Genomic DNA, 18,241 nt, shown 5'->3' on the forward strand with positions numbered 1-18,241 from the left:
ACCTGTCGCCTCCGCAGCAGTTTGTCGACAGCTCCCCTGACCAGAGAAGTTCTCGGGGGATTCTGGGAACATTAAGCCGGTCATCACCCATTCCCGTTCATTACCCAGCGCGAACTTTGAGCTACAGGCAGCTGCCTTCCCCACTGAGCGGGCGAAGATCGCTTTTGTCATTTCGTGCGGAGGTGTGGGATACTGCTGAATGGAGCCGCAATTCTGCCGCTTGTCATTCCTGGGCATCTTTCGGAAAGACTATGACCAAGTTTTCCAGCACTTCACACCAGATCACGAGTTGCCATGCTCCCCTGTCACTTTACAACAAGGCAAGTGCAGGGTGTCAGATAACGCAATTGAGTTTCGCATTCTAGCAGCTGAGAGTCAGTGGAACAACAGGGCACTACTCGACACAATCTTTCAAGGACTCCCAGCATCAAAGATCCTTTGGTCCCACTAGACCTGCCCAATGACTTGGACACTCTCATCGCTCTCGCCATAAAGATTGATAAAAGGCTTTTGGCTCCTGCGCCGACCAGAGGTCATCAGAAGGATGCGTCACCACCCGCTTGGAGAACGAGCCTCATTGACCAGTCAAGCAAAGGCAAATCACCTGTTCCCAGCCTGTTCCCATCGGCTAGCACCCCCATGGATGAACCCATGCAACTGGGCAGGACCAGTCTCTCTCTCGAGGAACATCAACGTTGGCTGAAGGAAGGGCTGTGCTTTCATGTCAAAGTTGCCAGTGCCGGTAACAAAAGAATTGGAGCGGTTATTCCAAATCTCAATAAGGAAGACCTTCCCCATGTTCTTCCCAAAGTAACACTATGGTCTACTGATCAAGAGATTCAAATGTCTGTATTTGTTGACTCTGTTTCTGATTGAAACTCAACTCTCTCCTCGTTTAGCCAGATGCAACTTCAAACATTCCAAGTAAAACGCCACCGCAACATTTAGGCCGCAGACGGTAGTTTTATGGGCAGGATAACTCACTGCACCCAAACTGTCACATTGACATTTCCTGACACTCACTCAGAGCGCATTAGTTTTCATGGTTTTGGCGCTATGAATTATGACCTTATTTTGGAGCACCCTTGGTTGAAATTACATAACCCCCATATGGACTGGTCCTCTTGGCAGGTTATTTCATGGGGTGGCAATTGTTCCAAAGGATATGTTCTTAATGAAATTCCACAGACTTCATCTGAAGATCTCGACTTGTCTCAAGTACCCATCTGTGACTATGACATTAAAGAAGTTTTTTTCCAAGACCAAAGCAAAATCCCTTCCACCCCACAGACCTTATGACTGTGCAATTGACTTGCTGCCTGGGACCACACCTCCAGGAGGGAGGTTGTTTTCTCTTTCAGGGCCAGAACACAAGTCACTGTGAGAAACAGGTACCCCCTTCCTCTCATCTCCACTCCCTTTGAGCTCCTGGACGGAGCCAAGGTCTTCACCAAACTGGACTTAAGAAATGCGTATCATCTGGTCAGGATAGCGGGTTGTGTTACTGTCATGTGTGTGTTATGGTTGTAAGCTTCCCCCTGCCTTGTGCACACCTGCTCCTGAGAGCATGTTCCCCACCTGTGCCCCGTTTACCCTAATTTCCCCATGCATATCTGGTCACCAGTTCATTGCACCTTGTCGTCACATCCCAGCATTCCTAGCTGAAAGTTCCTAACTTAGAGTATGCCTTGACCCAGTTTCTGATTAACGACCTTGCCTTTTGCCTCATTCCTTTTGGATACAGTTGTCTTCGCTGACTCCCCACACGTGTACCAACCTAGCCTATTTACTTCTCTTTTGTAACTGTCCTTTATGGATAGGGTTAGGGGTCGTGCATTTGTGTCCTGTCCTTTGTTTAGTCCATGACAGCTACAGGTGATTCTCACACACCAAACCCGGTCTGCCCAAAATTGTATGTGACGTGACATCTGCAACACTGTTTTTTGTACGCGTGTATAAAGTAAACACAGAGGGAAACCCACTTTGCTAAGTGTAAACTGGCAGTCGAGCTCCCTGACAGCTTCTGGGTAATGGCCTCGCAAGATGGGTCACATTTTCTCACCAGACGAATGCTGCATTTACAGCCAGTGCTTGCACACACACACATGCACACACGCACACACACACACATACAAACACACACACACTTGCAAGCACACACGCTGCTGAGCAGTCAGACAAGCATGCAGTCTGACTGTGCCACCAATTACCAGACAAATGTTGCATATATACACAGCCAAAAGAAGCAGACTGCCACAGGAGAGGGTGTGTGTGTGTGTGTGTGTGTGCATGTGTGTGTGTGCGCGTGTGTGTGTGTGTGTGTCTCAGTAGAACTTGTGCAATATTCTACTCAGAACTTGCGCCACCCAGTAGGGTCGTGTCCTTTGGTTAATACTAATAACCTCTTTTACTAACTGCCCCAGGGCTGGTTGCAAGAAATGTCGAAAAACGAATATAATCTGATAACTCATCGTTATTTCTTACTATTGTGGCAATCCAGAAGACTAGTACTGGGAAATATCAAAACGGCAATTTGGAGAAGTGCAATGTTATGTTACTCGAAGTTGGGCAAACGTACTGTATGTACGCAGACTTCACAGAGACGCAGTCCCCACAGAGACACGGTAAAATATAATATGCATTACATTCATTGTACTTTAAAAGATTATCAAAGCTGCCAAAAAGCATTTGATTTTGTTAAGGCTGCTGAAAATCAAACTAAGTCTATTTACTATTCAAAACTTCACAGATTTGCTCATAGTAACTAACACATAAAAAAAAAAAATAATAAATAAAAAAAAAAAATGGATGGCTGGTAGGGGTAAACACTCACCAAATAAGATACAGTAACTGTTACTCTAGCAAATGTGCAATCATTTTAGCATACATGGTGGAATGTTCCATTATCTTAAATTAGCAGCCAATTTTTTAATGTTTCTTGTGTGATGAACTGATACACATACTCATACACATACACACACTGAGTGTTTGTGCTTTTTGAAGTGACAAAACAGCAGCAGATGCTGCGGTAGACAATGTGTGACCTGTGGTGACTGATTAAGGCTGGAAACAAAAGCAGAGCTGAAGGACTCATTAGCACCTCTGAAAGTCTTTATCGTGCACCACAAAGCGGAACTGCAGAACCTCCCACACTTGCTCAGCAGCACTTGACACTCATTCATAGTCACTTTTTTAGTTTGATTCGACCGCATGGACCCATCTTTTTTGTTTCCTGGGGAGATTGCCTTCAATCAAGTTTTCACATTTCAGTATTAAATAACCTGTAGGCGCTTGCCTCCATAAACAAGAGGCAGTTCTTGGGGGAATTGCTTCTGTAAAAGAATATGGTAGTTTATTTTTTCTTTGATACATATGTACTCATAGTTTAGATTCAGCTTTTGAGAGAGTGCTACAGAGAGTCAGTTGGCAGCCACAGGACACACAAACAAACAAAACAAAAACATTTAAACTCACTCATAGTCTTAAATAAAACTAACATACATGTTTTGGGAATGTGTGAGAAAGCGTGAGTACATGGAGAAACCCCTCTAAAGCACAGGGAGACCATGAAAACTGCACACAGGAAGCCAAAGCCCAGATTTGAACTTCCAACCTCAGAACTGTGAGTCAGCTGTGCTAACCAATTGGCTACTGTGCCGCCTACCCATCCTAGAACAGATTACGTTACATTATTTTTAATGAGCAAATTGATTACAAACCTTTGAACAAAATGGAAGGTCGACAATGAAAACGGTTTCACTTGTCTACCTTCAAAAGTACTCAAAAGCGCTTTTGGACTGTCACCTCATTCATCCAATCACACAAAGATTAATTGAATATATAGTCATGATGGGAATGTATTAGCGCATTAACACACTGATGACACAGCACCAGCAGCAACTAAGGATTCCGTCTTGCTCAAGGATAATTTTACAAAAACAAAATTGAGTTGGAGATCAAACCTGCAACCTTTGAATGACGACCACTCTATCACCATACTCTATGCAAGAGATTACCAATCCCAGATTGTAAATAACTGGAAACCATCATTTATTGAATTGGCTGCATTAGGTCATATTTAGAACCCTTATGAAGATGAAAAATATGGAACAAGGTTTCCTTAGCCTGGATGTGGGTCAACGGGGCCCCCAACTGCAGCCAGGCCTGGAGGTGGGGCTCGAAGCCACCTGGTGGCCGGGCCTACACCCATGGGGCCTGGCTGGGCAGAGCCCGAAGAGGCTACATGGGTCCCCTTCCAATGAGCTCACCACCTGTGGGAGAGGCCAAGGGTGGTCGGTGTGTAGTTAGCTGGGTGGCAGCCGAAGGCGGGGACCTTGGTGGTCCGATCCCCGGCTGCAGAAGATGGCTCTAGGGACGTGGAATGTCACCTCTCTGGCAGGGAAGGGTGCGAGGTTGAGAAGTTCCAACTAAGTACTATTGTTAGAAAGACTCGGAATGTGTGGAATATTCAGTGTGGCCTTGAAAGAACACAATGGTCTCCAATGAAAACTGCAAAGAGGCTGATTAACTCATGCTGCCTGAGAGCCTAATGGTGAGGTAAAAGTGCTATGTTTTTCTTCATTGCACCAGTAATGGACTTTATAGACTATATTCTTATGTCCGATTAGTATCATTGCTCGTGTTCACATATTTTCTCCCCAAGTCACATTATGTGTATAGCAATAGCAATAGGCTATTTGTGTTCTTAGGATTGTTATGATTCTGTCTGCACCTTTTTCCATCTTTGACCAACAAAAACATGAAACACGAACTTTATTTCATCCACTACAAATCATTTTTAAAATGGTAGTTCTGAGGACCCATGTTCAAATCCGGCCTCTGCATTGTGGAGTTTGCATGTTCTCCCCGTGCCTGTGTGGGTTTTCCGGGTACTCCGGTTACGGAAAATGAATGAATGAGTGACACAAAGAGGGAAGTTTAATTTCACTTTTAAAAGGGATTATTAACCTTCAATTCAATGCTCAATCATCCATTTATTTTTTTACCGCTGATCCTGTTCAGCTTCACGGGTATGCCGGAGGCTATCCCAGTACACACCGGACAAAGTACAACCAAATTGGAGAAAAAAAAATGCCTTGTCAATTTGTCATATCACAGAGAAACGTCTTGTTAACAAGCCTGACAATGAATGAATGAACTAAAAACAATTACAAAGTACGTGAAATCAAATCAAATCAAATGGCTCAAGAATTGAGGCGTTCTTCCAGGCGTGTGGGCGTGTCGCGAAGAGCTCTGAAAATCCTGCCTCGCCTGTCAAACAAATACATGTACCACCTTCCTTCTGTCACAGCTCCTTTCCAGCGACGGAGATATCCCACGCTTTCAGAAGAAGAAACCTTACTTAGTGTATGCAATGCATATATTTGGTAAATAACCCAATTGGTTGAGGGTACGAATGACATGACTGGAAATATTTACAAATACCAACCTTAGCCCAATGAATAGCTAATGCACACACTCATAACAATATCGACAGGAACAAATGCAACAAAAGCAACATTTACCTTGATTTTCTCCAACTACAAGTCTGTAGTTTAAAACATTACCACAATAAATCGTGGGTACCCATAACCCTTTCTGCCGACTACGTTGCCAGGAACATAAGTGTGAGGAATGGTTAGCTCTGAAAATCGCCTGTTCATACCATATCTGGTGGGTTATTGTTCCTGTCACTCAAGGAGGGGATGCCCAATAGGCATCTGCTTGTGTTGTGTGTGTGTGTGTGTGTGGATCGTGACCAGTTTGTGTTTCTTGTGTTTTTCTACCCTGATTTTATCATTTGATTGGTGGAACAGTGTCCTTGCACGCTCTGAGGGGCACCTTTAAATAAAATACATCATTGCATTGTTATCATTATTTATTTCGATTAAGATGAGCATACACGGCAGGTGGATTCAAATTTAGTCAAAATTAAATATCCGTTGGGGATAATAGAAGATTTCAAAGGTTTTGTAGTGATGCCCGCCACTAAAAAAAAAAAAAGAAAAAGGTTGGGAACTACTGCAATAAAATGGCGCAAGCCATACGATATGCAACACAGTGGTTCCTTTAGTTTAGACCACCGGCTTGAAATAATTTATTATGGCCCCACCTGTTTTTCTGTGAGAAGAAGAAAAAAAAAGATGATACACTATTCCACATCTGAAATCGTCGTGAAATATTTTCATAATGAAATCCTATGGAAAGGTAAGCACTAATTTTGTGATAGAAAGTCTTCCATCCATTTTCAACATCACTATTCAGGATTTAGAACTGGGCGACCTTTCACATTTTTCACATTCACACTGACACGGAGTGGGAACAGAACCCACAATTGCTGCACTGAAGTCAGCCAAGTCATGACACCATCAGTGACATACAAAAAAACTTATTTTGACATTCATTCAAAGTAGTTAGCTATTTGCCTTGCCCTATGTCATAAAATTCACATAGTAATAACCTGAAAAAGGATGTTAATGAGCTGAGAACAGGCTGCCAACTGACATGGTGTTCGCTCCAATTCAAATCCAGGAAATTAATTACAATTGAAAATCTGGTTTAAAAAAAATATATACTCGTTTGTAGCCTATGTAATATTGATTGATCCATTTTTGAGAGGCAGGGAAAGCCACAGGTATCCTATTTCTTCATCGCCCTATATTCATGTCAAAGGCGAATCTAACAGGGTTGCTTTAATATAACTCGCAGGAGATTTAGTCACCTGCAAGAGGACAAGCATACACAAGCATGGATCTGATGAATCTGACACACACACACACACGCGCACACACATACTGCGCACACACCTGATGCTTGTCATGCTTCCAGCCTCAGAGCCCAGCTTGCATCTCTCCAGCTGACTGGCAACAATCTGTCGTTCGGCTTCCAGTTCCCTCGTGAGACGTTCAAACTGCAACTCCTGGAGTGAAAGAGAGAGATGAGGAGTGTGTCAAAATTGTTTGTCAAAATTTACACTCGCGCGTAATATAATTTGGGATCCATCGTCCAGCACACATTTTTAATAGTTGTGAAATGGATTCTGCCGTCTGGACATTCCACTTAGACCGTAATATTCGATAGAAGAGTCTTGTAATCATCCATCCATCCATTTTCCATGCCACTTATCATCTACCACATATCCTCACCAGGGTCGCGGGCAGCCTTTCCCAGCCGACTCTGGGCGAGAGGCGGGGTACACCCTGAACTGGTCGCCAGCCAAGCGCAGGGAACATACAAACAAACAACCATTCACACTCACATTAACTCCTACGGGCAATTTAGAGTCTTCGTCCAAATTAATCAGTTGGATAGAAGTGTTGAACCAATGTGTGATCTCCACATGCTATTTTTTCTACACATTCCTCGATGCGTCTGCAAAAACTGATCGCGATTTTGTCTGCCATGATTAAATAAGCCTGATTGTCTGTGATTTTTTGACATTTAAAATGCGGGCACAGCAGCACGTGCTTCATCTGCAGCAGTGCACGCAGCCTAGTCAGCCAGCCACCAGGGGGCGAACGCATGGTAAAGGCTTCATTAAGCTACGGCAACTTAAAAAAAAAAAATAATACAAAAAAAAAAAAAAAGCTTCAAATGGCATTGATGTCGAACGTAGTAATATCTGATGCTTTTATTTTGAAGTTGGCCCTCTCAGCACGTTGGGGGTGAGGTGGCGAGTAACAGAAAGACGACAAACTTTGTAGCGGCTGCCTTGATTTCAGCTTTTGAATTCAATAATATGTATATATTATTGTTTGTTAAAAATTAGTACAATAAAAATATAAAAATAATACAATACAAATATTTTCCCTAACATGAAGAATAATTGTGATTAATATTTCTGATTACAATATTGATCAAAAATAATCGTGATTATTATTTTGGGCATCATTGTGCAGCTCTAGGCAAGAGGGTCCCCGTAAACTAGTTGAAACTCATATTTCATATTTGGATCATATTTTGAAACTCATGCTTTTATTTTGACACAAGGACCATAGAACCGGAAACGCTGTGAGTCGTGTGATGTGACATGCACAAAACTGAGAGAGAGAGAAAAAAAGATGAGTGCGGAGGGGCACACCTCCAATCCTTATGCAGTAAGAGAGTGAGACTTTGTCTGAAGCAATGCCTATGTATATGTATCATACAGTAATAATGTATTGCTTGTTACATTTCTGAAAGACATTTTCATGTATAGGATATGCTCTAAATGAATACCATTGTTTTGAAAACACATTTCAATGTGTGTTCTCCAGTGCCGAAGAACTCGTATTTGTATTATGCTTGTAATAGCGTTGCTTCCTTGACATCCTTTATGTTTTGTATCTGTTCCTGCTACGCCATGGCCTTGAAATGCTAAAAATCAAGTGGCCACTCCATGAATACCATATCATGTTGAGCTGGAGCTCCATCTTGCTGATAGTAAATTGGGAAGTTACTATACCATTCTTGTTTAGCAGGGATGGACAAATCTCTTCTTTTTTTTTTTTTTAGTTATTTTTTCCTATGAAATTTGATGGAGACCCTGTATAATAATTATTCATATAGTCCTAGACTAATATATATGCATACTGTATGGCTAAAAGAACACACAATGGGCAGCCATTATAATTTTGCTCCTTCATCAGAGAGAGAAGATGATGAATCTCAATCTATTGGTGCTTACGCACCCGAGGCAGCTTTAGTCCCTCTTCCATATTGATAAAATATGATTAGAATAAATTATTGCTGGAGTAAATAATGTAACACATCCATGGCCCAGTTCCTCTGTAATTGTCCATCTTGTTATTTTTAGTAGCAACTACACACACATGCCAGCATACATACTCATTTAAAAGATACATGAGCATTCATAACGTATATAAACACATTTTCCATGCAGTACAAACAGGAGAAGGATGTTTGCCAACAACGCTAATTTCGTAGGAAGTTGCCCTTGAGGAACATTGCTTGGACAATAACACCATGTCAACTACTGTATGTGCTTTTACACAGAGGAAAATGTTATGAGTGCACAGCAGACTTGATGATAACATGTAGTACCATGCACACACACACACACACACACCAACACAGAGATTGGCATACACATGCTGCTGGAGTTGCTCAAATGCAAACACTGTGCACCAGTCAGGACGACATGTTGCCTCTTCCCTCGAAATAACTTTAACATCATGACACATGAATGTGTTGACACAACACTGCAAAACATCTACTCAACTGATAAAACTTTTTAAAAAATAAAGTAAAATCTGCTGTCATCAAATTTAGGAAAACAATTGTCATGCAGTAATTATCACAAAGGGGTTTTTTTTCTCTAAAAGGCAGATTCAAGCAGTAGCTTTTAAGCGGGTGGAAAGATGAACCCACCACAGATTCAAAAGGTGCTCGAAAGTAATATGACATTCCATCAGTTAAAACTCACAATCCACAGCTTGCGCCCTATTTACATCTTACAAACTATTGCATGAAAGAAAACAGCTTCCTCTGTGATCTCACACTCATAACCACCCTCATTAGTTGAAATGTTTTTTTTTAAAATACATTTTTTAAAAAAAGTACCTACTTCACTGAAACAACACCACGGCCGATGAAAGAAAAGGTAAAAGGTTTCGGCTTGTTTGGTGCGTCTACAGTGGAGAGCACCGGGCTACTGAAAGGTTAAATTGCGTGGATGGCGAGAATTGTGTTGGAAGGCTTTTTGAAACCCCCCGAACAAAAGGCACTTGCTCCCTCCTTTCCTCCCTTCCTCTTCAATCACCACTGCCTCCAAACGAAGGCCCGACATGCAGACACCTGTTACTGCAGGCTGCGGGAACACCATGTAAATTTCGAGGGAAAATTGTTAAGAAAAGTTAGAAAGTAAAGCCATGAGCGAGACGAGGAGTGAGTGAGTCCACATACCTTCACATGGACCATACTTCACAGAGCAGGCTTCAGTATCGCTTTTCTCTTTGCTACCCGCTGGCCAAAAAACATTTCCTCGACTACCTCCAAGTACTCATCTGTCGGGTCGAGACAGAGCCAGTAAGAAGGAGGCAGAGAGCCAAAATGCGATGGAGAGAGGGGGAGAGACAGACTACAAGTGTCACTTGAGCCTTCTTTTGGCTTTCTCCATGTCTCTTTATCACTCCCTCCATGGGGGCCATGGACACACACACACACACACACACACGCATGCACAGTGTTCAGCGAGGCACAATGGTCCCCATGGCAACGGAGCATTTAGAAGCCCAGTGGCATTATTCATGCAACGTTGCATCACAATGGGCCCTCCCACTGGTCCACCCTGCAAAAAAGCCCACTGCTCACTCTCTCTCTCTCTCTCTCTTTCTCTCTCTCTCTCTCACACACACACATATCGCAAACAGTATGTACACTACTCTTCCACTGATAAGTAAGGAAGGAGGGACTTGAGGAAGACGATGAGGCCGGATGGAACCTGCGAACTGCAGGAAAAAGGTGCCCTTGTAACTACACACATTTATATGCCTGGATTTCAACGCTGCTGGTATGTCCTGAAAATAAAATATTATTAAAATGATCTTTTGAAATCTCTGGCCCCATTTTATGCCACTAATTTTATTATTGTTTTACAACTGGGCACGGCATAAAAAGAATAGCCAATCAGAGACTGTAGAGACAAGAGGCATGACCAAAGAGATGTCTACTATTTCTAAAGCACTTACATTGAATGCACGGTAAACGTGCGCTCAAGCTGAGTGCGCGGTAAAGTATAAGTCGATCTCCTCTTCTATATTTTTTAATTGATTGTACATTCCAAAGACTGGGAACATTTTGTGTTTGGCGATACATTGCGCACTGGTGAGCAACCGAGGGGCATTCTAAGGCAGCCAGACGAAAGTGACGCACGGCACCATTCTGGATTTTCTTTTAAAAACATTTCTAAGTGAGCTGGGGACATTTCTTTAGGCAGAGACGTTGGCGGGGGCGGGGATTGAAGGTCGAGCTACATTGAAATCTTGCTAGGAGTTTGAACACTGAATAGTCTCTGTTTAAGATTGCAATGGGTTTTTCTTTGCATTTTCATAAGATTTTGCATACCGACGACAATCAATCGATCCTTGATTTACACTGATCTGCAGAAATTATCTAATATTTATGCCAGGCCAGAAATTGGCACTGTCACTTTTTAAATAAACAGCTCATGTACGATTGTTATAAGCAGAAAAGAGAAATGCAACAATACTGTAATGCAGCAGTGAGACTGAACACTTGTCACATGTCCTCCATTTTCACAGACTAGCGCTTTCAGCATTTAGGTGGAAATTACAAAGAGGTCGTTTTCTTTTTGAGATGCATAAATTTCAAATTTTTCGAAAAAGAAACAGCCAAAACCTTTTTTTCCTCTATTTTAATTTAAAACTATGTCATTTACACTTAGATATTTGCAAAGATTAGAGCATCTGCCTACAGTTCTGAGGACCGGGGTTCAATCCCCGGCCCCGCCTGTGTGGAGTTTGCATGTTCTCCCCGTGCCTGCGTGGGTTTTCTCCGGGTACTTCGGTCTCCTCCCACCAAAAACATGCATTGTCGATTAATTGAAGTCTCTAAATTGCCCGTAGGTGTGAATGTGAGTGCGAATGGTTGTTTGTTTATGTGTGCCCTGCGATTGGCTGGCAACCAGTTCAGGGTGTACCCCGCCTCCTGCCCGATGACAGCTGGGATAGGCTCCAGCACTTCCGCGAACCCTAGTGAGGATAAGCGGCTCAGAAAATGGATGCATGGATGGATATTCGCAAAGATCACTGTAAATCCAGTTATTTGTCAGTCACACCTTATTTTCCAAAACAAACCATCACACTGTGTTTGATTAAGAGCTCAAATTGATATACAGTGGGTACGGAAAGTATTCAGATCCACTTGAATTTATCGCTCTTCGTTATATTGCAGCCATTTGCTAAAAATATTTAAGTTCATTTTCTTCCACATTAATCTAAACACAACACCCCATATTGACAGAGAAAAATGTAATCGTTGCAATTTTTGCAGAGTTATTAAAAAAGAAAAACTGAAATATTACACAGCCATAAGTATTCAGACCCTTTGGTCAGTATTTAGTTGAAGCACCCTTTTGAGCTAACCCAGCCGTGAGTCTTTTTGGGAATGATGCAACAAGATTTTCACACCTGGATTTGGGGATCCACTGCCATTCCTTGCAGGTCCTCTCCAGTTCTGTCAGGTTGGATAGTGAACATTGGTGGACAGCCATTTTCAGGTCGCTCCAGAGATGCTCAATTGGGTTTAAGTCAGGGCTCTGGCTGGGCCATTCAAGAACAGTCACGGAGTTGTTCTGAAGCCACTCCTTCGTTATTTGAGCTGTGTGCTTAGGGTCATTCTCTTGTTGGAAGGTGAACCTTTGGCCCAGTCTGAGGTCCTCAACACTCTGGAGAAGGTTTTCATCCAGGATATCCCTGTACTTGGCCGCATTAATCTTTTCTTCGATTTCAACCAGTCGTCCTGTCGCTGCAGCTGAAAAACACCCTCACAGCATGATGCTGCCACCACCATGCGTCACTGTTGGGACTGTATTGGACCGGTGATGAGCAGTGCCTGGTTTTCTCCAAAGATACCTCTTAGATTTAAGGCCAAAAAGTTCTATCTTGGTCTCATCAGACCAGAGAATCTTATTTCTCACCATCTTGGAGTCCTTCAGCTATCCCAGCTATCTTTGGGCGAGAGGCGGGGTACACCCTGAACTGGTCGCCAGTCAAGGGCACATATAAACAAACTACCATTCGCACTCACATTCACACGTACGGGCAATTTGGAGTCTTCAATCAACATACCATGCATGTTTTTGGGATGTGGGAGGAGACAGTAGTACCCAGAGAAAACCAAAGTCCAAAGTCAGGTGAGCGTACCACTCCACCATCAGTGACGTAATATAACAAAGAGTGCAAAACTTAAGGGGGTCTGAATACTTTCCGTACCCACTATGTTGAAAGGACTTGGATTTCTCCACTAAATGATATTACAGTACATATAATTTGTCCACAAAGCAAGATGTGTAGCAACATGTGTTGACTCTCTTTCTTAGCTGGCTACAGGTGGTAAGCTAGAACGTGGATAATTTTACATATCAACAATTTATTTTGTCCAGAATGAAAATAAAAGAAGCCAATTTGCTGTGTACCAAAGTATTAAAGAGGAATGTGAATCAAAACACAACGGCGCTTCAAGTAAAATGCAATCATGCCAAAAAAAAAAAAACATCCCTTACCATGATGCAGTAAGCCTGGTAATTAGAACCCATTGCCTTCCCAACAGGGGGCAGTTGCTCCTGAGAAGATTGCTGCATCTCCTACTGAGTCAGATTAAAAATACTGGCTTCTTTTTGTTTGTTTGTGTGACGTGTCCTGTTCACCTCTTCACCCACACCAAATAAACCAATCATGTCTCGCCAGCAGATACATGAGGCACATGCAAAGTGCGGGCAAGCCTGTAGTCATATATTTATTCAAATTGGTATCTGCCCAGCGTGTATACATATATATATATATATATATATATATATATATGTGTGAACAAACCACATGCACCTAATATGCCCAATGTCTGTCAAACTAAGGGGTTCAGGTTTATTATTACATTCATGAGAGTTCAAGCTCGAGTGCATTGGACTGCAAAGTGTCAGATCGTGTTTATAAACATGCTGTTTATTTCATAAAATATGGAATATAGCTCAAAATGTAATTTAAATCAGGTGACGCTGAGCATGATAATAATAGAGCAACATGCACTTTCACAGCACTTTGTACACTATATTTAATTTACTGAAGACATTGTGTAAAATTGACTTTAATATTGATACAAATAGTTGTGCCTGCCCACCCATCAAGTATCAAATTAAACAAGTAAATCTTTAGTTCCTGCAATTGGCTGGCGATCAGTTCAGGGTGTACCCCGCCTCACGCCTGAAGATAGCTGGGATAGGCTCCAACATGCCCGCAACCCTAGTGAGGAGAAGCCGAACAGAAGATGAATGAATGAATGACTCTTTAGTTATGTTTTTTTTTTTTTTTTCCGAAGAATGTGTCTGTGAGTGAGGCATTTCCGCCCCACTGTTACTAGGCTGAACGAAGTTTCTAATTTACCCATACTGATTACCGCTGAGTATCATCTTCCACTTGAAGCCTTTGAGGAACCTTAAATCACTTTAGCACTCGCCGAAGCATCCAAAGAATGTGAATTAAACTTTGCTTCATGCTGAATTCCAGTGCAGCCCTCTGGATATATATCGACTTTCTCTGGCTTTGCGCAAACACCTGCCCTGAGAGTTCAGTGTTGTCATCACTGGTGATAGTTGCAGGCCTTCTGATTCCTGGTTTGTCAAGAACAGATCCTGTTTTGAGAAACTTGCCAGTGATAATGTAAATTATAGTACGCATTGGAGCAAAATTTCTACTCACTGCACGATAATAATAGCCATGGTTTTAGCCATTCGAGAGGTTTAACGGTGTGATCTTCATGTATCATCTTCACAGTAAGAGCGTAAGTTCTTTGGCGTACATATTTGATTGGGATCACAGCTTGGTAAGCAATTAAGCAAGTAAAGCAGGGACACAATTAAAATGTGCTAATGAACAGGTTCTACAATCAAGAGCTTGTCAACTGACTGCATTACTTAATACGGTGCTGCAGACCGAACTTATTATTGAAGGAAGACAGAAAGAGTTACAGCCACTAGCTTGCAGGGACAGCCTCTCCGCCATGAAAGCAATTAGCAAAATAAACGAAATGGCTGTTCGACAGGGCGAGACTGCATGCAGAGGAAAGGTGCTGTGCATGTTCATCTAAGCTGCATCTGTCCCTCCCTCTCCTTGCAAGTCTGCCTGGCATTTGGTTGTTTAGGAAAGAGGGGGTGCCAGTTTGATGAGAAAACAAATGTCACACTGGGTATGTAGCTGAGATCGATGCTGTCCGAGCCACTGTTTCGGGCTGTAAAATTATTTGGTACATCGACTCAATGACCAAGTTGTCCCTGAGGCGAAGGGAAACAAGCCAACAGGAGAAGGGGGACCGGGATAGCGCGCAGGGACTGATATTGGAGCGACATTGAATAAAAGGAGAGGAAAACTTGCGAGCAGCAAGGGGGAGGACAGATTCAAGGAGATTTAGTGTTCTCTTGATCCCAGAGCTACTTAAATTTTCATCCCAACCAGACAGATTTGTCTTGTTTTCAGAGGGCTGTGTTTTAATTCCTTCCCTTTAACAGTCTGTATAACCATTGACCCCCCACCCACCCCCACCTCACACACATCCCTTCTGCAGCCATGCCAGAACAGGTTTGGAGCACAATGTAAAGATTAAGTTATGAAGTGAGGGTAAATATTCATCCTCAACAGTCATCTGGAACTGGGTCCAAATTAAAGAAGCAGAGGCTGATATATCATACATAGTAAAATATGCTTTTTGAACCTGGAACTAGCCAGTCCCCCCAAAGGCATAACAGGTTCTTTCACATATGCCGTGAGACAATGAATGTAACAAAGTGCGAGGTGCTGGATTACAAAGTTAAAAATCCGAATACATCCATCATTTAAATTTCAGTCATCTTGAGACATAGTTTTATGAAATTCTCTTCGTTCTCTTTATTCATTGCCTCAAATGAAATAATCATCATCTTCCATTAGACGAGGACTCATGAAATATAAAGGAAGATATCTTTTTCTTTGCAGTGTCAACCGTCTGCTCGGCGTACTGCAAATCACTTGACTGTTTAAGTTTAAGTGCTGGATTCAACTTTCAGCATGAGGGTAATGCAACGATTATACCACGTGTTAAACTTACTTCCTCAGAACAGAAATCATAGAACGTGAGTACGAAAATCAACGTGGTCTCATATCATAGCATACTACATACAGTAGATAATGATAAACATACGCGTATCATTAAATTCCTACCAGGGTCAGTCATATCTTTGTTTTGGAAAACCCTTCTTATTTTACAATATCTCATTTGATTATGCAAGTGCCCCTAATGTTGAGGTCTTGTGACTTTTAAGAGAATGTGGTGTCAATACATAGTTTTCTAGACATTCAGTTTTTTCTATTATGCTCTGTAGTCAGTTCAACTACTAATGGATGATACTACATTGTTATTACATTACATTTTTCCATCAAATCCCTCACTTTACTCCCCCATCTTTTATGCCTTCTGTGCATGCCGCTTGAATAAGTACTACAACAATGAATATTGCATAGCCATAGACGTTCAAACCATTTTCTTATGAAAATCTAATTACGTGATGAACTTTGAAGAGTACTATACTTGGAAATTTCATGAGTTCGCCCCTCTACTAAACACATTTTAATTCATCATAACAAACAAATGAAGAGAGCAGCCATGAGAGGAGAGAGAAAATATCACTGAAGTGTCCTTTGTGTTACAGCTATAAATCTCATTCTAAATAACAACGGGATTTCAGTCATAATCATATGGACGCAAAAGACGGAAATGTGCGGTCATTTGAAAACAAAATAACAGCTTCAAAATGGCCCATAAACTTGTTGTACCATCCTGACCACCTCTGACTTACTGTGCTTATTTTCAAGCTCTTTGTTAAGAATGTTAACATTTCTTTGATGTGTGAAGCCGACTTTGCAAGGCTTGTCACCTTGTATAAAGCACCAATTATTTTCAATTGTGTTTTACTGTATCGGCTCTCGAAAAGATTTATAGGTTATAGGTTTCAAATTAATTTGGGGTGTGGAAGACGGAACACCCTCTTAAAGACAAAATGTAATGAATGCAACACTAATAATAATGTAATATACTTTAATGGGTTGGGTCTTCACTGGTCACTGTTTTTACACACACAAAAAAAGCAGGAGCAACCTAAGCCACAGAAAGATAACTGTATTATTGCAGAAAATTCATACTTGTGCTAAAGTAAACATATCTAGTGCAATATATCAAAATGAAGCATCTCCCATTGTAAAGCAACTCTTTCAAGGCTGGCACACTACACACAACACTGCCTTCATAACAGATATCTTAAGCAGTAAGCATGAGATTGCGGATACACATTTGAATTTAGTGCCTATGTGCCTTCAAGTTATTTCAGCAGGTTATATTGGCTGAGAGATTGTGAAAGACAAGCTGTTCAGGGTTGCATGGCTAAGAGGAGACGAATGTGCGAGCTGCCAAAACGTGGTATGAAAGTTCAGAATGGAGGGCACTCCAGTAAGTTCCCTTTTAAAAAACAAAAAAAAAAACTGATGTACGTGCTCAGTAGCTTGTGCAGCGAAACGAAGTGAGTGTAAAAGCCTGTCGCCTGGAAGAATGATGGCTATTGCCAGGTTGTTAATGGAGTCGAGGTGAAGCAACTTCATTCTCACTACTCTTGAAGGGGAAGCTTTTCACTTTCAGGGAAGTACAGACTTTGATCTACACCCCAGTTCCAATTAAGTTGGGACGTTGTGTTACGGAAGGAGATATAATGTAGTTCAATTGCTTCACAATATGTTAAAACTGGAAAGAAAAATAAAAAAAATCATCACTTTGCACAGAAAAAAAACATTTTCTAAACTACACTTTCTGGGTGCAAACCAAGGGTTTCTTCCTAAACTCCATGGTATTTGTGACAATGGCTCATCAATAATTAATCACTTTTCTAACCTAGATATGCATGTTGAAGTCTTGAGTTTGGTTAATTGAATTTCACCAACAATGACAACCTTCTTTTTATGTTGCACGGATGCACACATCATACCTGTTCCTTGACAGAGGCCAAGATGGCGGAGGTGGTTTCTGACTCTGATCCATCCCCGTTGGAGGCATTGAGGACAGGGCTCATCATGGTGGCAGCGCTGGCAGTGTCAGACAACACCTCAGGCACTGGCATCACTCCTAGAAAACAAGAGAACATGCGACTCTTTTACTATTATTTCACAGCTAACATGCCATGGGTCGGGCTGAAGGACAGTCACGCTATCTGATAGTCATGGACATCTAGACACTGATGTCAACATTGATGACGGTAGAAATGATAGATGTGTAAGGAAAGCCCTTTGATTCGTTTTCCAAACACAAATGTTTGCATTGCAGCGAAAGCTGGTTGAAAATGCAACCCCACAAATAGTGCTTCATTGAAAATAGCTCTTCTTGTGGAAATGTAATGTGCAGCATGGGCAACGTCGTGGCCGCATATGCAGGACAGTAGCTCTAGCATAGGTCTGTCTGTGAATCAGTTAGGAGTGACTCGCTGTGTGGAGCA

The 18,241-nt window shown here is 41.9% G+C and overlaps 1 protein-coding gene across 10 annotated transcripts in view; it reads right to left on the minus strand.

Annotated features, from left to right (window-relative positions):
- ctnnd2b (catenin (cadherin-associated protein), delta 2b) overlaps positions 1 to 18,241 on the minus strand; it is a 122,097-nt gene that overhangs the window by 64,866 nt on the left and 38,990 nt on the right. For 8 of the 10 annotated variants that reach the window (XM_061796613.1, XM_061796617.1, XM_061796610.1 and 5 more), the window contains exons 2-3: positions 17,738 to 17,874; positions 6,807 to 6,919 (exon numbers count right to left, since the gene is read on the minus strand). In XM_061796613.1, the coding sequence (XP_061652597.1) occupies positions 6,807 to 6,919; positions 17,738 to 17,869 (245 nt within the window). In that variant the 5' untranslated portion in view covers positions 17,870 to 17,874. Of the gene's footprint in view, positions 1 to 6,806; positions 6,920 to 9,565; positions 9,809 to 9,903; positions 10,183 to 17,737; positions 17,875 to 18,241 lie in introns of those variants that run through there. The other 2 variants (XM_061796619.1, XM_061796618.1) reach the window with 2 other exon arrangements.

This window comes from Phyllopteryx taeniolatus, chromosome 14 (genome assembly GCF_024500385.1).
Source record: "Phyllopteryx taeniolatus isolate TA_2022b chromosome 14, UOR_Ptae_1.2, whole genome shotgun sequence".
Taxonomy (NCBI): Eukaryota; Metazoa; Chordata; class Actinopteri; order Syngnathiformes; family Syngnathidae; genus Phyllopteryx; species Phyllopteryx taeniolatus.